This window comes from Pteropus vampyrus, unplaced genomic scaffold (genome assembly GCF_000151845.1).
Source record: "Pteropus vampyrus isolate Shadow unplaced genomic scaffold, Pvam_2.0 Scaffold516, whole genome shotgun sequence".
NCBI lineage: Eukaryota > Metazoa > Chordata > Mammalia > Chiroptera > Pteropodidae > Pteropus > Pteropus vampyrus.
In genome coordinates this window covers 67,531-92,875 of record NW_011889297.1, presented here as the reverse complement: position 1 = coordinate 92,875, position 25,345 = coordinate 67,531, and the positions used below count along the sequence as shown (strand labels likewise).

The 25,345-nt window shown below is 35.0% G+C and overlaps 1 protein-coding gene across 1 annotated transcript in view; it reads left to right on the top strand.

The window, feature by feature from the left end:
• The window catches only part of LOC105307777 (vascular endothelial growth factor receptor kdr-like), a 197,015-nt gene that overhangs the window by 123,271 nt on the left and 48,399 nt on the right, over positions 1–25,345 (top strand). Inside the window, exons 18-23 of the mRNA XM_011383386.1 lie at positions 909–988; positions 1,812–1,977; positions 3,746–3,843; positions 5,047–5,169; positions 5,275–5,386; positions 24,892–24,991. Coding sequence (XP_011381688.1) covers positions 909–988; positions 1,812–1,977; positions 3,746–3,843; positions 5,047–5,169; positions 5,275–5,386; positions 24,892–24,991 — 679 coding nt within the window. The remainder of the gene's footprint in view (positions 1–908; positions 989–1,811; positions 1,978–3,745; positions 3,844–5,046; positions 5,170–5,274; positions 5,387–24,891; positions 24,992–25,345) is intronic.

Genomic DNA, 25,345 nt, shown 5'->3' with positions numbered 1-25,345 from the left:
CATAGCCCTCTTGAGTTTCCCATTTTAACTTCTACCTTCTTAGCTTAGCACTAACCACTAAAGCCTAAGGAGGGGTTTTATCCAGTTAATTAATAAGCAAGTCTAAAATCCCTGTCCATTTGCAGATTTGAAGGCATTCCCTCAAATACACCCAAAGCCCTTTGTTTTTTTTTCCCTATTTTACAGTGCTACTGCCCTCTTCTCTTTCATTTAACTTTATTTTAAACATTTTCTGAGCCCCTACTGAGCTTATGTGAGGCACTAATCCAGGGGTTTGGAGGGGATTGGTGGTGGTGGTACTGCTAAACTACATAGATAAATAAAAGATGGCTTCAAGACATATATAATTTGTGATGTGGACAAGCACAGAAAAATAGGCTATGAGAAACCTGCAGACAGTCTTAAGCCTATCATGGAGTAATATGATGAGAGTTGAGAGATGCATTTTAGCAAGATAATGGTATTGAGGGTAAGGCAAGAGGGTAGAGCATAGAGAGAAGGGCTCCATTAAGTAAATGGATAAAATATCTGGCTGGTTGGGTATTTCCTTGCCTTCATCATTGAACTGTAGGCTGCATGTGGTCAGGTGCTCTGTCACACTCATTCTTACATGTCTCATGTTAGCCAGCCCAGGAAACACCACAGTAAAGGTACATTGTGGTCTATTGATCTAATTTTCCCTTTCTGCCAAATCTTCCTTCTTCTTACTCATAAATCAGCCACATGTTTCTGGATTAAATCACCACTGTATCCAGCACAAGTAAGCAGTCAACTGGTTCCCAGCTAGAGAAATTCTGTATGAGATTTTAGGACATTCCCTGGTCAGCAGGTTACTAGGACAAGGCGAGCCCAAGAATTGGCTACCTTTCATAATTCCTGGAAATATGACTGTGTTGTACTTTTGGCAGGTCCTTTGATGGTTATTGTAGAATTCTGTAAATATGGAAACCTGGCCAACTTTCTGAGAGGAAAGAGAGGAGATTTTATTGCTACCAAGGTAGGTTTCCCCAACTGAATCCCATACTCATCCGCATTTTTGAATACTATCTGAAGATTTTTAATGATAAAGAAAGAGTGAAGAGTGAAAAAGCAGAGGCCAGAAAACTACTAATCAGGGGATATAGGGTATGCATTTATGCATCCAATAGAGACTTGGACTCAATCACCTCTAAAGTCACTTCCAATGCTGAGGTTTCTCTGAAACAAGCAATTCAGCATTTTCCTGGCATTGGCTGAAATTACATCTTTGGTTTGTGTCACCCTCCATTTACTCTATGAGATCCAGAACAGTTAGCTAGCCTAAAATCCCATGGTACCTTTTTAATTTAATAGCCATGAACTTGAGCTCTCTGAAATCACCTGAAGCTCTGAGAGAAGGTCCTTCCTCTACCCTAATTGCAGCAAAGGGAAAAGGAATGAGAAATTAAAACAGAGGTGTCTCCATTGTATGATATATGCTCCATTTCTAAGCACAGAGCTCAGAAATATGGTAATCTAGCACACTTTGGGGTACCATATGCCACCAGATATTCTGGCATAAGGAAGACTTCCTGACTTATGGGCCAAGGAAACACCTTCAATAATCAACTCTTGGATGTTTTCTCTCATCAGAGATAAGTAAACTGGCATCATGTCATAAGGAACAGTACCCTAGACTGCTAGTCAACATGCTCAGCTTCCTTCCAAATTGTCTCTTTGAGCAATTGCCTTATACCTCTCTAGATTTCAGTTTCCCAGTGGAAGCATGAAGTAGGATGGAATAGATCATTTTTAAGTCTTTTCCAGCTCTGAGGATCTATTTAAACTCACAGGCCCTATTCAATATGGATAAAAAGATGAAGACCTCTCATGATTCTGACTGCAAGCCCACCCAACTAGTTAAGCACCGTCTGGAGAGCATGGCTAGCACAGGAAGTTCCACCAGCTCTGGCTTCATTGAGGACAAGAGCTATATTGAATCTGATGAAGAGGAAGAAAGTAACCGCTACCTTCTGGGAGCCACAACAACCCACCGAGTAGGTATGTGGGGCCCTTTTCTAGCCAATACTCATGGCTACCAGAAGTTTGAAGGTAAAGATTGTGTTGGAGGAGTGAGATCACTGTCAAGAAAGTTCCAACTAGTGTTGAGGTAGATGATCCCGAAAATCATGTGAATTCCTCTGTAACCGTTGTTACTCAACTTGAAAGACTTTTGGTTCTAAGCTCAGCTTTCACTTCCATTAGCAATCTGGGGTAGTTTACAATGACAATCTCCCATATTGTTCTGGAACCTTATAGTTTCCAAAGCAGTTTCCAATAAATTCTTTCCTTGAACTTCATGACTTTCTTGTGAGACTAATAAGGATGTTTATCTCCATTTGACAGAGGAGAAAACTGACACTCAGAACAGGGATAATATAAAATATACTTAACAGATACTGCCTGGTAATCAAAATATTTAACAGGTATGTAAGATATTGGCAAGTGGATATTACTATGTAAATATTTTACAAATATTAAAATATTTAACAAGGTATGGCACAAATAGTGACCAATCAGAATACATGTCTGATGTAGCCCTGGAACAGAGTCTTGGGGTTACTGGATCATGGTAAAGTCTAGGCAGGGGTGGAATAATTGTAGTTGTGAGGGCACTTGGAGAGCTTAACAATAACTACTTACCAAGCAATATGGAAATATTTCAAGATGAAGCAACTTTTATAGCTGTACCAGTGTGCACCACCTCAATTTGATCTCGCTCAGCTAATTAAGAGAAAGAATAGAAATTGAACTCAGGTATCCCATCTCTTTCTAGTTTACTCTTACACTACTTTGAACTGATAGATTCAGGCACTGAACTTGAGTGACACTTGTCCTATTCTGCCTGAGGTTTCTGCCTGACTGTGGGATCCACTGTTGACCCTGATCTTCTCGGTTTGCTATGCCCTTGGCTCTTCTCTGTTCCTCTTATTGTCCTTTTGGTCATGAATAAACTACATGTGATATCTGTCTAGCTTTAATGCATGTTGAGACATCTCCTGCACTGTGAGTTAGTAGATCTGGGTTTTATTACTGCCTCCATCACTGATATACCTTAAGCAAGTCACATCTCTTCTCTAGGCTTCAATTTTTCCTACTTGTAAAATGACAATTATAACTTGGACTAGAATCTTTGTAAATATTCTTATAATCCTAATCTGGTGCTATTAGAACATTGGGAATAGCAGAAGGAATTTCTGTGAACTTTTCATCTATTGACAGAAATTGGAGGATGATGGTCTAGCAATGAGTATGGTATATAGTGACCGTACACTGTGATTACAAAAATTCAGACCTGTTGTCACCATAAATCATGAGAACTTTCTGAACATTTCCAAACTTTAGCATCCAATAGACATCTTCCAGATTCTCTCTTATACTCAGAATTGGCAAGAAAATCTGGACAAACCATGTATTTGTTTTTGTGGGGTATTTGTGAAATAGGTGGTAACCAGAGAACAGTAAAGGTGTTAGTTGTCGAACCCCCAAAGACATCCTTGTAGATTATTTTAATTCACAAGCCCATCACTTCAAAATACACATGAAGTCTTAGTAGTGTACGGTCCGTCCAGGTCTTGTTGTCAAAAATCTTTGCCCCTATTCTGCAAGGTTTTATGTAATGCAGGTTTTTCTTCCTCTCTAGATTTTTCTACTGCTAACTCTACAGACTCGTGAGAAAGCTTCAACCACTGGCTTTTTTTCTCTAACCTTATTTTCTCTTCTTTAGACTTGAATAATCTCTACAAGCACTCCCTCACCTTGGAGGACCTGATCTGCTATAGCTTTCAAGTGGCCAAGGGCATGGAATTCCTCACTTCCAGAAAAGTGAGCATTAATTATTTTTCTTTTATTTTCACTGGAGAGATAGAGGAAGTGTATTCCCATTATACCAGTTTCCATAGCTTTTCTTTTTTTCTGTAGTCCACTCTTACACTTGTCTGTCTCCCTTTCTCTAATTGTTCTTTCAGAAATTCACACATATATTCACCTTACAAAGAACTATTCATCTGCCTACCTGCAGTTTTATGGGCTTATTTTTCAAACTCTAATCTAAAATATGGCTGTAATATTTAATGCCAGCAGTTCAGGTTATTATATTGAAATAAAAAAAAAAATCAGCCAATATCACTTGATTACTTATTATGTTCTCTATGCTAAAACAGCTAGAGATACCACCATGAAAAAATACAAATTCTCTTTCCTCAAAATTTACTGAAGAAGATAGATACTACATATAACAAAATAAGATAGATCCTATGATAGAAGTATGAAATAAGTGATATGTGATGATATGGAAGGAAGCCTAGAAAACCTGTGTGCTATTTTCAGAGGAAGTTATATTTAAGCAATATCATGAAAACATGAAAACTAGGAAATTTTTCATAATTCCATGGAGGCGGGGTGGATGAAGAAATGCAACTAAACAAAGAGCTTGACATTGATTATAAAAGTCTTTGAAAATCATACAAAGAAATTTGAACTTTGATGGTTTCCAATTGTCACAAAATAAAAAGTTTTAAGTTGGAACATGCTCAGGTTTGTGCTTAAGGAATTAGACTTTGGGGACTAGAGTGGACTATGGACTAGTTCATGGGGCTAGACTAGAGGTAAAGATAACAGTAAGAATACCATTGCAGTGGTTCAAATGAGAGAAGGAAGGGTCTCTGTGACCCAGAGAGCTAGCAGTGGAATGCAGTGGGGAGAATAGATTTATATTCTAAGGTAATATTCCAGTGTCCAAGGGACAAAACATGTTAATGATAGCCAAATGGGAGGAACTATTCCAGTGTAGTTGAGATTTTTCGCATACAACCAAATATTAGAACAGACCAACTCATCAGACAGTAAATTTTAGCTCAAAGACATTATTCTTGAGCTGAGCACTTCTAAGACACTTTCCTTTACTGGATTTTCATTTCTTTCTCCCTCTAGACTCAATACTCAGCCTTTCCCATGGGTGTGAATCTGTAAATCTGTATTATCCTAGAGCCTAGCTGCCCTCTGAGCCCCCTTTGTCCCTTTCCTCAGTGCATTCATCGGGACTTGGCTGCTCGGAACATCCTTCTTGCTGATAATAACATTGTGAAGATCTGTGACTTTGGTTTGGCCAGAGACATCTACAAAGACCCTGACTATGTCTGGAAAGGAGATGTAAGTTCAAGGTTTGCTGGCACAAATCCCCAAGCCTAGGCTCTTGGGTTCTGTTGGTAATTATGGCTGTTTTTCTCATGGCTCTCTCCCATTTTGGTTTTCTAGGCAAGACTCCCACTTAAGTGGATGGCACCTGAAGCCATTTTTGATAAGGTATATACTACCCAGAGTGATGTCTGGTCATTTGGAGTCTTGCTGTGGGAAATATTCTCTCTGGGTAAGTGCATCTCTTTATGGCCACCCACTCACTATGCCCAGTCAACATGGGCTATAATGCCAGAACTTAAAAGACCTCAGGTTGTGGATATAGTGGATTCAGGCAGAAAAGTCTTGTGACCGATACCCATATCCACTGATCACATTGTGTCTTCAGTAACATCAACAAAATTTGTTTCGTTTATTTACTGATTGATCAAATTTTTCAATAAATATTTATTGGGAAACTATTATGTGCTAGGCATTCTAAGTTCTGGGCACACAATGGTAAATAAAGCAGATGATAATCCCTGCCACCATGGAGCTTGCATTCTGGTCAGAAAAAGCTAACCATAGACAATTAATAAATAAAATACAGAACATTTTTGATGATGTTAGATAATATGGAAAAAAAATAAGAAAAGAGAGTTAGGGAGTATTGAGATAGAGCAGAATGTAGATTGGTTTTTAAATTGAGTGGTTAAGTAGGGCCTCACAGAAAGTGAAATGCTTCCATAAAGACATGAAGAGTGAAGAAATGAGCCACACAGCTATCTAGAAGATAATTATAGGCGAGGGAAATAGCAAGTATAAAGTTCCCAAGCTTGGAGTGTGTGCAGTGAGTCTGAGAATCAGGCAACTACTGTAGCTGAAGTGGATGAGTGAAGATAAGAGTAGGTGGAGGTGAGGTTAGAGAGAAAGAGAGGTACACATATCAGATAAGGCTTTGTTGGCACAAAGTATCTTTTTAAAGACTTTCAAAGAGCCAGAATTTGAACCTAGGCTGTATAACTCTCAAATCCTACTTCTAATCATCATGCATACTGCCAAGACATAGCATATGCTGTCAGCATTTCTAAATTCTGTTGAGCTCTGAATAAAGTGCCACAGTAAAGCTTGAAACCAGTCCTCCAAACTCCCAGTCCTACATTCCTGGTATCTGGAAGAAAAACTTTAAACTCATCAGGAATCCTGGAGCTGATAATTGTATACAAGGCTTTTTTTTTTAAATAAAGAAAACAATGCCCTTACATATATTAGGACTGCATCTTACATCTGATTCTTCTCTTTCCATGAACCTGAATCCAAATTCTCTCTGTGGTACTAAGAGGTTTTTATTAAAAGCATCCAGGAATGCCTTTTTGGGAGCCAAAAGCATATAACTCACATGATAAATATTTTGTTAAGTATGTGTGTCACTGAATATAGAAAATTCAAATGTTTATAGATCACTGAGATCTAAAGTGATTGGAAGATGTTTGTCTCGCCCACAGAGGCTGCTTTGGCCCTCATCTAGAAAGTCTGGTCTCTTTGTCTAGTCTCTGAGATAAAAGATATTTAAGAGGTGGAAAAATAAAAGATGTTTGAACAAAGGGGAAAAGACACAATTTGGTTTTTACCCAAGTCACATGCGGGATCAAAAGCTAAAGCAGTAAATTAGGACATTGCCAATAATAAATATTGATATATCAGACAACTTAGATTTCAGAACAGAATTATCTGTATCAGTTCTTTGCTCAAAAAGGAATGACTGCACTCAACCTATCTTACACACATAGCCTTTTCAGGAGAGGCTTCTTTGGGAGCAGGGGAGGTAAGCTAGCTGCTAGCATGCCTTTCCCCAGTGTTTCCCGAGATGTAGAAGCACTGACACCGCATTATACAGTGTGCTCAGGAAAGCAAGGTATCTAAACAAGCAAAACTTTGAGACGGATGAATATTTACACTTGTTCTTTTAACCTTTTTGATGGAAATAAGTAAATGAATTATAAATTTTCTTGCCTCAGTAAACTTTCAATCTGACATTGCTCCTACTAACTTCTTTTCTCTTATTTTCCTGTTTTTTTTTCCTCTTTGTCTTTCTTCTACCTTTCTCTCAGTTTCCAAATTTACTTCCAGCAGGATTTGAATTTTATAAGCTTTGATACCCATATCCACTGATCACATTGTGTCTTCGAAGAGCAGCAACACATCTTTTGTTTTTCTTGGTTATTTTATTTTATTTTATTTTATTTTGTAGCTGGAGTTCATAGGCTTTCAGGGCTATTTCCATAAGCAGATCCTGTTCCTAAAAGGTGAGGGAACTGAAAACCTAAATACTATATAAATAAAATGTTATTAAATCTATCTTACTATTAAATAATAACACATGGAATAACAGCAGTTTTTCTCCAAGAAGTTTAGCATTTGTAAGAAGTACATAATAATGTAGATAAAAATGCTCTGTAAATTGCAAGTTACTGAACCTATTAAAAAATTGTTATTATCTAGTTTAATTATTCCAACTTCCCATGAGCTAGAATAGGTATTAGTATCCACAATTTGTAAATGAGAAAGCTGAGCCTCAGGAAAGTACTGATGTATCTGAGGTCACACAAAAACTAGCAGGCATAGCTGGGACTCAAATCCCAAATCTAATATTAGATTTAATGTCATTTCCTATAAAGAAGGCTTTTCTTGGAGTAAACACTGAAGTCATTGAGAAACTGAGGCAGGTACGTAGTTGTAGTCCTTGCATCATCTCAGAATTACAAGTCTTACCCAAAATCATCTAGTTTATTTCTCTACCTTTAGGTAGGCCTCTTTTCAATGTGCTTTGTAGTGGAGGTTGCCAGATCCGTGCATGTACTTCTCTAGAAAGTGTTCAGGATTTGATAAACCCAACTATCAGGACCCATGCTCAGGACTTATTAAAATCCTCCAAACTTTTGTTTATGAACCTCACCTCTCACGTCTTGATCAGAAATTTACTGCCAAGAGCTGCATTAAAAAAAAAAAAGAAAGAAAGAATTGCTCTGGGATTATAGACAGCTGTTGTGCTCCACCTTAAATTCTTACAGATATGGTATTCAAGATCCTCATGTGAAAGACAACACATATATGGTACATCTTAGCATCCTATTAAGATGAAAATCGAGCCCTAGGTATCCAATTACATTCCACTTATTAGGGCAATTTATAAAAATAATTCTGAAGGTATAAGCACCCAATTTATTGTTCCACTAATTTACAACCCTTTATTGGGCCTCGATCCCCCATTTATAAAATTGAGTCTTTGAAGTGATGTCTAACCAATATGTTGTATACCTGAAACTAATTAAAAAATGAGTATTTTAGTTAGAAGGGCTCTGAGGTCCTCTGTAGCCAGAACAATGTATGATTACAAGTCCAGGATGCACTTCTAATTAGCTCCTGGTGCACCAAGGGGTTATACTCCTCTGTGGGCCAGTCAATCAAGGGAGGTAATATATCTAATTATGCAAAGTTTCTTCTGGATATGTCATTCTGTGATACTGTGGAAATGGTTCTTGTGTTTCTGAAATGGATCATATCACCTTTAACTAGATACAATCATCAACACCTGCTTCCTCTTATCAATGTCTTAATGGCTCCAAGTTTGTTCTCTGGCTTCTGATGATGCTTTGTGATGGAAATTTTGAAGAGAACAGCAAATGGCTCTCTGTAGCCCCAAGTAAAGTTGTTTATTGTGATATTTCAGGCTTATTGATGTGGACAAAGGTAAGAGGTTCCAACAATCTGTGCACCTATAGGCAAGCCTGAGAAAAGGCACTATTTCTGAGAGTAAAACACAGGAAAGCAACTTTTTAACCAGATGCACATATTTTCTCTTATATGTCAAATCCAATAACAAGTATATATCAAGTGCCTAATATATGCTAGACACAATTCTATGAGCTGAGGGTATCTATAAGTGATCAAAACTGACAAAAATGCTTGCTTTCAAGGAGCTTGCCTTCTACCAGGGAAGACTGATGTTAATTAATCAATAGAATATTGGGCTAAGAGGATAGAGTGTGATGGGGTATAATATTTTAGATAGAGTGGCAAAGGAGGCTTTTCAGATAAGGTGACAGTTGAGCAGAGAGTAGAAGAAAGAGAGGTAGCTAGCCAGTTGGCCATCTGGGATGAGAATATTCAAGGCATAAGGAACAGTGAGTCCAAAGGCCCTGAGGTTGTAACATGTTTGAAGTTTTCAGAAGAACAGTGAGGTGCTGCTGTGGATAGAGAGCACTTGGTAAAGGGGAGAGTGGTAAATGATAGGAATAGAGAAATAGCCTAGAACAATTTTATGTGGTGCCTTATAGGCCATGGTAAGCACTTTAGATGGAGATGAAACAGAAATATATCGGCAAAGAGTTGTACATGGAGAAAGATAATATATATGACTTCAAGATAGATCTCAGGAGGAAACTGCAGGAAACAGCAGAATGAGAGATGTCCCTAGATCTCATCCCTTGAAACAACAATAAGCTGAACATCTAAAACTCAACAAAAACATCCAAACTGCACAACAGCATGTCTGAGCGTGGGATCCGCGCATAAAAGCTACCACAGGTAGGAACCCCGGGTGTCGTGTGGTGCACGGGACAAATAAAGAACCTGCCTCTCCCAGCCACCAGAACTCCCTGCAGGAGGAGGGGGAGGGGAGAAGGAGTGGTGAGTTTGAGTGGGGATTCCCTGAACAGCCCTGTCTGGGAAAGTTGTGTGCTCCCTGTGTCTGGCTGGCAGCAGGACTCAGTCATCAGGACAGAAGTCAGAGAAGCAGCTGGCAGAGAAACAACGGTTGATTTTTTACCAAGTGCAGTTGCAAAACTGAGGCTGAGCCACAGTCCCCGAAACTGAACCCAGAGGGCCCCTCCCCGCATACCCTCCAAGACAAAACACCATGGAGCCCCAGGGGAATCTGAGCAAATGCTACCAGAGCTGTTGCTAACATTGACAAGGAATGAAACTGAGGGTAGCGAGTGTGATTAAATATTTATCGGAAAATAAAAAGGCATTTTTAAGCTTTATATAAAGCAGAGAACCAAGAGGCTTAGATGTCACTTACTGGAAACCAAAAGAAAAGCTTCTTCTTTGCAACAGACTAAAGAGAAACCTTTATATAATAAATCTGCATTCTGGAAAAAAAGCAGAATACATTTCCATTAATGCCCAGATGGGGAAATAATCAAATAAACACTATGAACAACAAAAGTGACAAGGCATCTCAGAAAGAAAGAGAAAAATCTCCAGAAAATAAGCTTACAGACATAGAATTATGCAACTTAAATGACAGAGAATTCAGGATGGTACTTCTGAAAAAACTCAGTGAGTTCCGAAATGAGTCATAACAACAATTCTAGGAATTGAAAAAACAACTAGATGAGCAGGGCAAGGAGATTGAAACCCTCAAAAATAACAAAATAGATCTTTGGAAGATAAAAAACACATGGCAAGAGTTGAAAAATGAAATAGCAAGCTTGGGAAATAGAGTCAACCAAGTGGAGGAAAGGATCTGTGATATCAAAGACAGAAATCTAGAAATAAATCAGAAGGAAGAAGAGAGAAGCCGAAGAATGAAAAATAATGAAAGAGAAATTCAAGAACTAGCTGATACCATCAAGAGAGGAAACAAGAATAATGCGCATTGTCAAAGGTGAGGAAAAAGAGAAGGGACTAGAAAGCATTTTCAGACAAATAGTTGATGAGAACTTCCCAAATCTAAGGAATGATCTTCAGCTTAGAATTCAAGAATTCAACAGAACACCCAATTATCTCAACCCCAAATGGTCTTCACCAAGACACATTGTATTAAAATTATCAAAAATCAATGACAAAGAGAATTCTCAGGGCAGTCAGAGAGAAAGAAACGATAACTTATAAAGGTAAACCCATTACATTATCCTTGGAATTCTCAGCACAAACCTTACAAGCCAGAAAGGAATGGTATCAAATATTTAAAATACTAAGTGAAAGGAACTACCAGTCTAGAATAATGCATCCAGCTAAGCTCTATTTTAGATATGAAGGAGAAATTAAGACTTCTCCAGATCTACAACAATTGAGGGAATTCTCCACTACGAGGTCTGCATTACAGGAAATACTGAAAGGGGTCAGTTCACCTAAAAAATAATGACCAAAAAAAAAAAAAACATAATCAGGAGTAAAGTGACTATCAGTCAAATAGAAGCAGAGGAGTACAACCCTTACTAAGAACAGGGCATTATAAACTTAAAAAATAAGAAGAGAATTTTTATAACACGATAATAATGAACGTTCAGCATATATAGGGATAAATAACAATGACTGAAATAACAATGACTTAAAAGGGGAGATTCAAAGATCCAAATTTGCAAAGGGAAATGGAGGTAAGACATGCGCAGAAGAAAATGGACAACTGTATATATATATAACTATATATATGCATATATATAGTTATATATATATGTATATATATATAACTATATATATGCATATATATAGTTATATATATATACATATATATATATATATACACATATATATATAACTATCCTTTACATATTCGTAATGGTAACCACATGCCAAAGATTCAAAACTGAAGTATATAACATAAAACAAGAAGGACCAGAGGGAAAACCCACAAAAGCCAACCAAATAAAGAAAACAGAAACACAAGAACAAGAAAGCAATGGAAACACCAAGCTACCAGAAAGCAAAAGATAAAATGGCTATTAGAAGACCTCATATTTCAATATTCACTCTAAATGTAAATGGACTGAATTCATCAATAAAAAGGCACAGAGTTGCAGAATGGATCAAAAAACAAAACCCAATCATATACTGCTTCCAGGAGACAGATCTCAGCACCAAAGACAAATATAGACTCAAAGTGAAAGGTTATAAAATGATATTTCAAGCAAATGGCGTTTAGAGAAAAGTGGGAGGAATGGTACTAATATCAGATGAAATAGACTTCAAAATAAAAAAAAGGTAAAGAAAGATAGTGAGGGACACTTCATAATGATAAAAGGAATCATGCATCAAGAAGACATAACACTTATTAATATCTATCGTCCCAATCAGGGACCCCAAAATATATAAATCAATTACTAACTGAACTCAAGGAAGAAACAGACCAAAACACTATTGTACTAGGGGACCTAAATACCCCATTGTCAGATATGGACAGATCATCCAAACAGAAAATCAATAAGGAAATAACATCCTTAAAGGACACATTAGACCAACTGGACATAATTGACCTTTATAGAGCCTTCCATCCCAAAACAGCTGCTTATACATTCTTCTCTAGTTCCCATGGAACATTCTCAAGGATCGACCACATACTGGGACAGAGATAGCCTCAACAAATATAAGAGGGTTGAAATCATACCAACTATATTCTCTGATCTTAATGCTTTGAAACTAGAAATCAACTGCAGACAGAAATCAGGAAGAACCACAAATGCATGGAGATTAAACGACATGCTACTGGAGAATTACTGGGTCAGAAAAGAAATGAAAAGTGAGTTCAAGAGATACATAGGAACAAATGATAATGATAGTACATGTCAAAACATTTGAGTCACCTCAAAAGCGGTCATAAGAAGAAAGTTAATATCATTATAGGCCTATCTCCAAAACCAAAAACGAACCTGAATAAAAAACTAACACTTCACCTTATAAAACTAGAAAAAGAAGAACAAATGAAGCCAAAAGTCAGCAGAAGAAAGAAATAATCAAAATTAGAGCAGAAATAAATGAAACAGAAAACAAAACAAAACAAAAAAGAAAAAATAAATGCAACAAAGAACTGTTTTTTTAAGAAGGTTAATGAAATTGACAATACCCTGGCTAGACTCACTAAAGAAAAAAGAGAAAGGACACAAATAAACAAAATCAGGGATGAAAGAGAGGAAATTATGACTGATATCGCAGAAATACAAAGGATTATACAAGAATACTATGAAAAAGCATATAACACCAAATTTAATAACCTAGAAGAAATGGACCAGTATTAGAAAAATACAATCTTCCGAGACTGAATCAAGAACTGGAAAATCTAAATAGATCAGCAGTATGGAAATTGAAACAATCATCAAAAACCTACCAAAAAGTAAAAGTCCAGGACCAGATGGCTTCACCAGTGAATTCTACCAAATATTCAAAGAAGATTTAATACCTATTCTCCTCAAATTCTTCCAAAAATTCGAAGAGGAGTAAATATTTCCCCACTCATTTTATGAGGCCAATATAACTTTGATACATAACCTGGTAAAGATAACGACCAAAAAAGAAAACTACAGACCAATATCTCTCATGAACACAAATGCTAAAATCCTAAATAAGATACTAGCAAACCGAATAGAGCAACATATTGAAAAGATTATACAGCATGATCTAGTGGTCTTCATTCCAGCGGCACAGGTATGGTTCAACATACACAAATTGATTAATGTGATACACCACATAACAAATTAAAAAATAAGAATTATATGATCATATCAATAGATGCAGAAAAAGCTTTCAACAAGATACAGCATCCATTTATGGTCAAAACACTTTAAAAAATCAGTATAGAAGGAAAGTACTTTAACATAATAAAGGCGACAAACCCTCAGCCAACATTATACTTAATTGAGAAAAACTAAAAACCTTGCCTCTAAGATTGGGAACAAGGCAAGGCTGTCCGCTCTCGCCACTGTTATTCAATATAACATCAGAGGTCCGAGCAAGTGCAATCAGACAAGTGAAAGATATAAAAGGCATCCAAATAAGAAATAAAGAAGTCAAACCGTCACTATTTGTGGATGACATGATTCTCTATATAGACAACCCTAAAGAGTCCACAAGAACACTACTAGAAACAAGAAGCAAATACAGTGAAGTTTCTGGATAACAAATTAATATTCAAAAATCCATAGCTTTCCTATACTCTAATAATGAATTGTCAGAAAAAGAAGTGGAAAAAATAATTCCTTTTGCAATTGCAACAAAAGGAATAAAATATCTTGGAATAAATTTAACGAAACAAGTGAAGGACCTATATAATGAAAACTATAAAACTCTATTCAAAAAAATCGAAGAAGCTACAAAGAAATTGAAAGATATTCCGTGATCTTGGATTGGAAGAATCAACATAGTTAAAATGACCATTTTACCTAAAGCATTATACAGATTTAATGCAATCCCCATCAAAATCTCATCGGCATTTTTTAAAGAAATAGAACAAAATATCATCAGATTTTTATGGAAGCACAAAAGACCCCAATTACCAAAGCCATCCTGAGATAAAAGAATGAGGCTGGAGGCATCACTCTGCCCTACTTCAAATTATACTTCAAAGTGACAGTAATCAAAATGCATGGTATTGGCAGCAAAATGGACACATGGACCAATGGAACAGAATCGAGAGTCCAGAAGTAAACCCATATTTTTATGGACAAATAATTTTCAAGAAAATAAACGAAAACATACAATGGAGAAAAGAAAGCCTCTTCAATAAATGGTACTGAGAAAACTGGAAAGCTGCCTGCAAAATAATGAAAGTAGACTGTTGTCTATCACCACATACCAAAATTAACTCAAAATAGATTAAGGACCTAAATATATGAACTGAAACAATAAAATGCATAGAAGAAAACATAGGAGCTAAATTCATCGATCTTGGACTTGAAGAGGGTTTCATGAATTAGACTTCAAAAGCAAAGGAAGTAAAAGCTAAAATAAATGAATGGGACTACATCAAGCTAAAAAGCTTCTGCTCAGCAAAAGAAATCGTCAACAAGGTAAAGAGAGAACCATCTGAATAGAAAAATATATTTGCAAGCAACACCTCCGATAAAGGCCTAATATCCAAAATACACAAAGAACTCATACAAGTCAATAACAACAAAAAACAAATGATCTAAGCAAAAAATGGACAGAGGAAGTGAACAAACACTTCTCCTTAGAGGACAAATATATGAAAAGATGCTCAACATTGCTAGCTATTAGAGAAATCCAAATCAATACCACAATGAGATACCATCTCACATCTGTTAGAATGGCTATAATCGACAGGACAAGTAATAACAAATGTTGGAGAAGATGCAGAGAAAAAGGAACACTTACATACTGCTAGTGAGACTGCAATTGGTACAGCCACTATGGAAAACAGTATAGAGGTTCCTCAAACAACTTAGAATTGATCTGCCATGTGATCTACAATCCCTCTATTGGCTATTTACCCCAAAGACTTGCAAATCCATATCTGAAAAGATATTTGCACACCGATGTTCATAGCAGGATTATTCACAGTGGCCAGGACATGGAAGCAAGCGAAGTGTCGTGTGATAGATGATTAGCTACAGAATCTGTGGTGCAAATATACAATAGAATATTACTCAGCCATAAAAGAAGTGAAATACTGCCGTTTGCGACAACATGGATAGACCTTGAGATAATCATGCTATGCGAAATAAGCCAGACAGAAAAAGTTTAAAATCACATGATATTACTTATATGTGGGATATAAACCTAAAAGCAACAAATGAACAGGACAAACAGAGACTCATGGACATGGACAATAGACTAGTGGTTACCAGAGAACTATAGACTAGTAGTGTCAGGGAGGAGGGGGAAGGTAGACGTAGTAAAGGGGGTCAAATAGAAGGGATAAGGGGAGGGTGAAGTGGGTAAAGGGTATCAAATATATTCTAGCTGAAGGAAACTGGACTTTGAGTGGTAAATACACAATGGAATATACAGATGTCAATTTATAATGTGCACCTAAAAATTATATAATTGCATTAACCAATGTTACCCCAATAAACTTAATTAAAAAAAATAGACCTAAGTATGTATCTCAATATGGCCTCTTATTAGCTGTATCACTTGAGTAGGTCACTACTTCAATCTGGGTCCCAATTCCTCAAGTATAAAATGGAATTAATGATTACAATATCACAAGGTTGTTGTTTTAAGGTCCTATTTGAACTATTAAGTGCCTTTAAAGTGTTTAGTGTATTCAACGGTTAGAATTTCAGTCTCCTGAATCAAGTTCTCAGATTTTTTAGATGGGTGGCTAAAATTATATCTAATTCCTAAATAAAAACAGAAGAAAGTCAAATACTAGACTATTTCACGAAAAAATGCCTTTATTTTTAAAGCATTTGTGTGTAAGTTCTCATTTGTATGTACATTGTGATAATTATGTTACATGGATTATCAAAATTGTATGATACTATAATGGAAGGAATTTTGCTGCAAAACTTGTACCTGGCTCAGGAGAGTGGAAGAAGGCTCATAAGATGTATCTTCACACAGATCCTGAAGTTGATACCAGGTGGAAGGGAGAGAACATGGGCCAGTTAATAAGGATTGAAAGACTTGCTCCTTCACAATGGCATCCCAAAAGGTTCATCTCTATATTCCTGACAATCCTTATTAAGCCTGGAATGTCAAATCAGGCCAAACTCAGAGCTGAAAGAAATCACTGGGAGGGTAACAAGAGTTTTAAAACATGAAAATATTTAGTTTGAGGGAGGTTTATAATTTACCTTTGAAAGCAAACCTGTGACCAGCTACCAGGTACAGGATTATATCTCAAGGTATCCAGGAGCTAGTTTGCTGGGAGATTAAAGAGGCCAAGCAAAGGTTCTACCAATCTTAGTGAAAACCTGAGGCACAAGATTGACGCAATATCATGGCAAGGCATTCTTCCCAAGAACTATAATCTATTCTGGCCTTAAATAGAGCGTTGGAAGTGTTTTCCTAAAGAGATACTGACCTACTTACATATGCTACTTTGAGAGTGGAAGCTGCTTAACAGACACTTCTAACCCAAGAAAAGTTTTGTTTTGTTTTGTTTTGTTTTCTAGAAGAACTAGGTATATTACTCTCATTTCTTTTTTCATGAAGCCATTCCACAAATCACAGCCAGAAACTCAGTTTGAAACCGAGCACTTGCTTTCAAGACTGCGGTTGTACCCACTGACTGAACTTGTATCCACTGGCTGAACAACACCTTAACCAAGACCCACTGCTAAGGTTTGGTCCCACAAGCAGAGGTCATAGGTAGGCCCGCTTTTAACTCAGTAGGGAAAACAGACAACTTTAATAACTTTGGGCAATGAAAGATGCTATTAAAATGTCAATCCCCACTGTCTTTGTGCCCTTGTAATTTTGACCAATAATAAATAAAGTTTCAATTCCCAGTACTGCTTTACTCCCCCTCTTCTTACCCCTAGAGCTAGGCACAGCAATTAACCATTATGAAAACCCAAGCAATAGATATAACATACCTAATGTCACTTTTGATAATAAATGCTGAAATTCTAACACATTAATAAAGTAAAACCTGGTTTCTATTCATTTAACCTCTATTAACATCATCACAAATCATTGATTTTTAGAAGAAAAAAGAAGAAAAATGTACCAATTAAATGGATTAGAAGCTTATTACATCGGAGTCATAATTTATTTCAAGAAACATTTGGTGTGTGCCTTCTACATTCAAAGCATTGTGAAGTAAAACGGTTCTTAGCTTACAGGGACTAACAATTGTGTTGGGAAGAGAAAAATATACTCAACTAATTCTAATGCATGACAGGCTGTCACAAACCCTAAAATAAAAGTCCAGACAAAAAAAAAAAACTATAAAGAAAACAGGAAGGATAAAATGAATTTCTACTTTTGCAGGAGAAAGGATATGTAGGAAAAGTCTCTTAGAGAATAAGCACATTGAATTGGGCCTAAAGGATAACAAGATGAAATTGAGGTTTGGGGAGGAAGTTTCAGGAAAAGGAACGGGTAAAGTATTTCAGAAAGAGGAAAGAGTATGAGCAAAAGTAGAAAGTGGAAGAGTGGTTTATATTATGGATAGGCTTTTAAAAACTTTTACCTACTTGATCATTTTAATCCAGGATCTATGGAAACAACTCTATCATTAACACTCAAACCAGACAAGTGTGTGTGTATGTGTATCTGTCCAGTTTTTTGCATAATAAATACTTATAAAATATATTTTTTTATATCTGATCACAGCTTTATTTTCAATACATTCTTTTTCTACAGCTGTATTGAGGTATAATTGATATTTTTAAAACTGCACATATTTAATATATACAGTATCATGAGCTAGGACTCTTTTATACACCCATATATTATCACCATAATCAAAGTAATAGACACATCCATCTCTCCAAAAGTTTTCTTCTGTCCCTTGCTTTTCTGTGTGTTATTAGAGCATTTAACATTAGATCTACCAGATTAACAAAGGCTAAAGAGCACAACATGGTATTGTTAACTATAGACACTATATTGTGCAGCATATATCTAAAATTCATTCATCTGTATAACTAATATTATACCATTAAATGACTCTACATTTTTCCCTCCCCATTCCCTAACAACCTTTATTGTATTTTCTGCTTCTATAAGTTAGGCTATTTTATATACCTCATATATATGGATCATGAAATATTTGACGGTAATTGTCCTTTTGTGTTTCTGTGACTGACTTATTTCACTTACCACGTCTTCCAGTTCCATCCATCATGGACAAATTATAGTATTTTCTTTTTTAAGGCTGCATAATATTCAATTGTGATATATATCACATTGTCTTAATCCATTCATATGAAAATTTGAGCTGTTTCCATATATTAGCTATTATGAATAATGCTGCAATGAACATAGGTGCGCAGATATCTCTTTGAGGTTCTGATTTAAATTCTTTTGGATACAAACCCAAGAGTGAAATCACTAGATCTTTTGATAGTTTTAGTTTTGATTTTGGAGAAATTTCCATGCTGCTTTTCCATAGCAGCTGTATCGTTTTATATTCCCATGAAGTGTACAGAAATGTAATTTCTACACATCCTCACCAATGCTTATCTTTATTGTTTTTAATAATAACAATTCTAATAAGTGCGAGGTGATACTTTACTGTGGTATTGATTTGCATTTCCCTGATGATAAGTGATGGTGAGCATCTTCTCATGTACCTGTTGGCCATTTTCATGTCTTAGGGAAAGGTCTATTCAATTCATTTTCTCATATTTTAATTGGGTTCATTGAGGTAGAGTTGTTTCTTACATATTTTGGAAAATAATATCTTATCAGATATATTAATTTGTAAATATTTTCTCTCATTGCATAGTTTGACTTTTCACTCTCTTGTTTCCTTTTTCTGTGCAGGAGCTTTTTCTTTGTTTGTTTGATATAGTCTTGTTTGTATAATTTTGCTTTTGTTGCCTTGCTTTGGTGTCATATCCAAGAAATCCTTTATTAGACCAATGTCATGAAGCTTTTCCTCTAGATTTTTTTTTCTAGGAGTTTTACATTTTCAGATCTTAGTTTAAGTCTTTAATCCATTTTTACTTGATTTTTGCATATGGTATAAGACAGAGGTCCAGATACATTCCTTTGCATGTATATATGTAGTTCTCCCACTACCATTTGTGAAAGGACTATTGTTTTCTCATTGTATATTCTTAGTACCTTTTTTGAAGATCAGTTAACCATATATGTATGGGTTTATTTGGGGACTCTCTATTGTGTTTATTGGTCTGTATTTATGTTTATGTCGGTATCATATTATCTTATTTATTATAGATTTGCAATATATTTTGAAATTGGGAAGTGCGATACCTCTAGTTTTGTTCTTTCTCAAGATTGTTGTAGATATTGAGGAACATTGTGATTATATATGAAATTTTGTATTATTTTTTTTCTCCTTCTCTTAAGTATGACATTGGGATTTTGATGGGAATAGCACTGCTTTTGGTAATAGGGACATTTTAGCAATATTAAGTTTTCCAATCAATGAATACAGAACGTCTTTCCATTTATGTAGATCTTCATTGATTTCTTTCGTCAATAATGTGTAGTCTTCAGCGTACAAATCTTTCACCTCCCTGGTTAAAGTTATTTCTAAGTATTTTATTTTCAATATTATTGTAAATATGATTGTTAATTAATTTCACTTTTGGATAGTTCGTTGTTAGTATATAGAAATGCAACTAATTTTATTATGTTGATTTTATATTCTGCAACTTTATTGAATTTGTTTATTAGGTCTAACAGTTTCTGTGCGTGTGTGGGGGGGAGATCTTTAGAGTGTTCTAAGCGTAGATCACATCATTTGTAAATAGAAATAATTTTACTTCTTGCTTCTTAACTTTTTTAAAAAATTTTAAATAATTACTTTATTTCAATTATAGTTGGCATACAATATATTAGTTTCATGTGTATACAATATGATTAGATGTTTATATAACTTATGAAGTCATCACCCTGATAAAGCTAGTACCTATCTGACACCATATATAGTTATTACAATATTATTGATTATATTCCTTATGCTTTACTTTACATCCTCATGTCAATTTTGTATCTACCAATTTGTACTTAATCCCGTCCTCTCTTTCACTCACCCCAGCCCCATTCTCACCCAGCAACCCTCAATATATTCTCTGTATCTGAGTTTATTTCTGTTCTTTGTTTATTTTATTCCTTAGATTGCACATGTAAATGAAATCAAATGGCATTTGTATTTCTCTGTCTGACTTACTCCTCTCAGCATAATACCCTCTAGGTTCATGCATGTTGCAGATGGCAAGATTTCATTCTTTCTATGGCTGAGTAATATTCCATTGTATATATGTACCATCTCTTCATTCATCCATTGAAGAACACTTAGTTTGTTTTCATCTATACACACACACACACACACACATACATATACATATTTACACTGTGTATTCACCTCCTACAGTTAGATTTCTTTCTGTCACCACATATTTGACCCCCTTTACCCCACCTATCTCCCCCCTCCCCCATCCCTTACCCTCTGGTAACCACTAGTCTACAGTCCATGTCCATGAGTCTCTATTTGCTTGTCCTGACCATGTTTAAGTTGTTTAAGCCTTTGATCCATTTTGAGTTGATTTTTCTGAGTGGTGTAGTATGTTCTGCATGTGTTTATCCAGTTTTCCCAACACCATTTCTTGAAGAGAATATCCTATGCTCATTGGATAATCTTGACTTGTTGAATATTAGTTGATCATATATATACAGGGATTTAATTCTGGGCTCTCTATTTTGTTCTATTGCTGTATGTCTATTTTTATGCAAGCTCAATATTATTATTTTTTAAATATTATAATTTTGTAGTTTGAAATTAGAAAGTATAATACTTCTGGATTTTTTTTTTCTCTTTTAGGATTGTTTTGGCTATTTGGAGCTTTTGCAAAATTTCATGAACATTTTAGATATTTTTTTCTATTTCTTTGAATATTACCATTTGCATTTTGATGGAAATTGTGTTAATCTATAGATGGGTTTGGGTAGTATGGACATTTTAACAATATTAATTCTTCCACTCTATGAACATAGAATAGCTTTCCATTTATTTGTGTTTTCTTTGATTTTCTTCAGCAAGGTCTTGTAGTTTTTGTTGTACAGATCTTTTACTTCCTTGGTTAAATACATCCTTTTTTTGTTTTTCATGTTGTCTTGAATGAGGTCATTTTGTAAATATTTTGTTATTAGTGTATAAGAATGCAACTGATTTCTGTATGTCGATTTATATCCTACAACTTTGCTAAAAGAGTTGATTATGATGGACAGAATGGAGAGGGATTGGGAGGCTGGGAGAATGGGGTGAAGGGTTAAAGAAGTACAAATTAGTAGTTGATAATTGGACATAAAGAACATGGCGGAAGAAATGCAGTTAGCATTAATATGATGGCTAAGTGGAGGGCCAGGGGAAGGAGGGAGCAATTGGGGGATAGTTTTATGAACATTATAGATGTCTAACCAATGTATTGTATATTTGAAACTAATTTAAATAAATACATTTATTTTAAAAAGAGTTGATTATTCCTAAGAGTATTTGTTGAATCTTTAGGATATTCTATATTCAAAATTACATCATCTGCAAACAAAGACAGTTTTACTTCTTCCTTTCTGATTTGAATGTCTTTTCATTTTTTGTGTCTTGCCTAATTGCTCTAGCTAGGACTTTCAGTACTATATTGAAGAGTGGTGAATTAGTATCCTTGTCTTGTTCCTGATCTTATTGGAAAAGCTTTCAATTTTTTACTATTGAGTATAGTACTAGCTGTGGTTTATCATATATGACCTTTATTATTCCGAGGTATATTCTTTATATACCCAATCTGTCAAAGATTTTTGTAATGAAAGATTATTGTATTTTCTCTAATTATTTTTATGCATATATTAAGATGATCATGTAATTTTTATCTTTTATTTTATGAAGATGATGGATTACATTTATCGATTTGCCTATGTTGAAACATCCTGGCATCCCAGAGATAAATTGCTCTTGGTCATGGTATATGATATTATTATATGTTCTTGAATTCAGTTTTCTAATATTTTGTCAAGAAATTTTGTATCTATATTTACCGGGGTATTGATCTATAGCTTTGTTTTATTTTATTTATTTATTTTCTAATTAGAATTGACATTCAATATTGTTTTATATTAGTTTCAGGTATACAGAATAGTGGTTAGACATTTATATGATTTACCAAGTGATCTTCCTGATTAGTCTAGACTCACCTGGCACTCACTACACATAATAATTTCAATATTATTAACTATATTTCTTATGCTGTGCTTCACATCCCTGTGACTGTTTTGTAACTATCAATTTTATTTTCTAGCAGTGTCCTTATTTGGCTTTGATATCAGGGTTATGCTGGCTTTGTAGAATGAATTTGGAAGTGTTCTCTCCTCTTCAATTTTACAAGAGTTTGAGAACAATTGGCATTCATTTTATTTTAAGTGTTTGGTAGAATTTGCCACTGAAGGCTTCTGGTTCTGGATTTTTCTGTGTTGGGAGATTTTTGATTACTGATTCAATCTCTGTACTCATTATTGGTCTGTTCAGATTTTTTATTTCTTTTGGTTCAGTCTTGGTACATTGTGCATTTGTAGAAATTTATCTATTTTTTTTTTAGGTATCTAATGTGTTGGCATATAATTGTTATAGTAATCTCTGATGACTATTTCTGTAGTATCAGTTGTAATGTCTCCTCTTTTGTTACTCATTTTATTGGATTCTTCTCTTTTTCTTCTCAATTTTGTATCTTTAGTCTTGTCAATTTTACTTATCTTTTTGTAACACCAGCTTTTAGTTTTATTAATCCTTCTATTTTTTTTCTAGTCTCTATTTCTTTCATTTCCACTCTGATCTTTATTGTTTTCTTTTTTCTGCTAACTTTGGTCTTCTCTTGTTCTTTTCCTAGTTCTTTTTTTCTTTTTTTGATGTATAACTAAAAGCTACTCTGAACTGAGGAACTTTTAAAAATAATTTGAATTATGTGAATTACATCAGCCTTCATGCTTTAGAAAAGTAATTATCATTCCATATGAGATATTAAGTATTCATGTTATAGACAATGACTGATGACCCCAAGGATATACAGATACCTTGCTATAACTTCTGTCTTCTGGGAATGTCATGATCCATGGGTTTGGGAGTATTGGATTAGATGACACATTCTTAAGTTTATGAGATTTAAAATATCACATCATTAGTCACCAAATCTGGAAGACAAATACAGGGAGCAATAATACATCACTCCATATCACAAAGAGAGAAGTAATTAAATTTCATTGTATCTTACAAGTTACCTTGAATTAGGTAACTGAAGAGATTTCTATTATTTAGTTGACTTCCAGAAAACTAAAAACTAGAAACCAAAGTTGTGCCTTTTTCTCAACAGCAGGTGTATATACAGCTTGATAGTTCCTCATTTTTATTAGGCTCACTCTGGATTTCATCCTTTTTGTTTCATTTTTGTTTTTTTTTCTAACTTTTAATTTACATTTTACACAGCTGTAAACCATTTTAAACACTTTGGAAATTAGATGGGGTATAAATTACTTATACTAAAAAATTTCTTATGGGTACTCAAACATTGTTTTAAAAAATTTTAATAACATTGACAATATCTCGAATTTCAAAGATTTAGAAAGTATATTTTAGCATTTTCAGCATATAGAGTAGAAGCAACCAAATAAAAGTCATGACTTTGGAAATGTAGCCTACCCATGCACAGACATAGGTGTTCTACTTGTGCTTTATTTTGTAATCTCTTAATTTACTTTAAACTGTGATTCAAACATGGGATATGTACTTTTCCTTTAGTATAAAATATTTTTGCAATTTTTTTTTCATTTATCAACTTGAAATTTACTCCCAGTCCTTATTTCTCTTGTGGGTTTGGATACCCCCAAAACTACATGTCCCAAGTTCAAGACCAACATCCACACTGGCTGGAAATCTGCTCCCTTGTTGTTTTTGAGACCTGAACTACAGTAGAATGCCATAGGTTAAAGTATGATATGGAAAGGAAAAGGGTATTCAGAGACTGCAAAATAAAATATTTTTAGATTGAAAACAAAATCACCCGAAAGGTGGGTTACATTCCAGCAAATCACAAAATGGTTGAATATATCATTTAAAAACATTAAATTATTGCCAAGTTGGTGGAAATTCATTAGTGGTTTTCTTAAAACCCTGAACTTTATCTCAAAGTATTTGTATATCTGATTTCTGGGAGAATCATTTATATCAGGTCTGTGAATCATCAAGGTGGATGGAAATCCTATGTCACACACTCTGTATACCTGGAACTGTTTTCCCTTCCTCAGAATTAATTTTAGGTCTCTGCCTTTTAAGATATTCATTGGTTGTTTTCCTCATGGGAATGAATAGGAAACATGTTTTCTCTTATGTCTCAGGTGCCTCACCATACCCAGGAGTGCAAATAGATGAAGACTTCTGCCGTCAGCTTAAGGAGGGAAAGAGAATGAGATCTCCTGAATATTCCACTCCTGAAATGTGAGTTATTCCCCAGGCTACGTGTCATCAGACTAAATTTGGATAAAAAGGTCAAAGTAAGCATCACAGATTACAGACAATAACACACAAAATCTTGTTCAGTGCCAAGGCACTTATTTTGCCCTTCACAAGTGTACAGGCACACCTCAGAGATATTGCAGGTTAAGTTCCAAACCCTCACAATAAAGCCAATTTTGCAGTAATGCAAATTACAAAACTTTTTTTGGTTTCTCAGTGCATATAAAAGTTATGTTTACATTATACTGTAGGATATTAAGTGTGTGGTAACATTATATCTAAAACTGCAATGTATTATAAATATATCAGATATGTTATTTATTTATATATCTAATA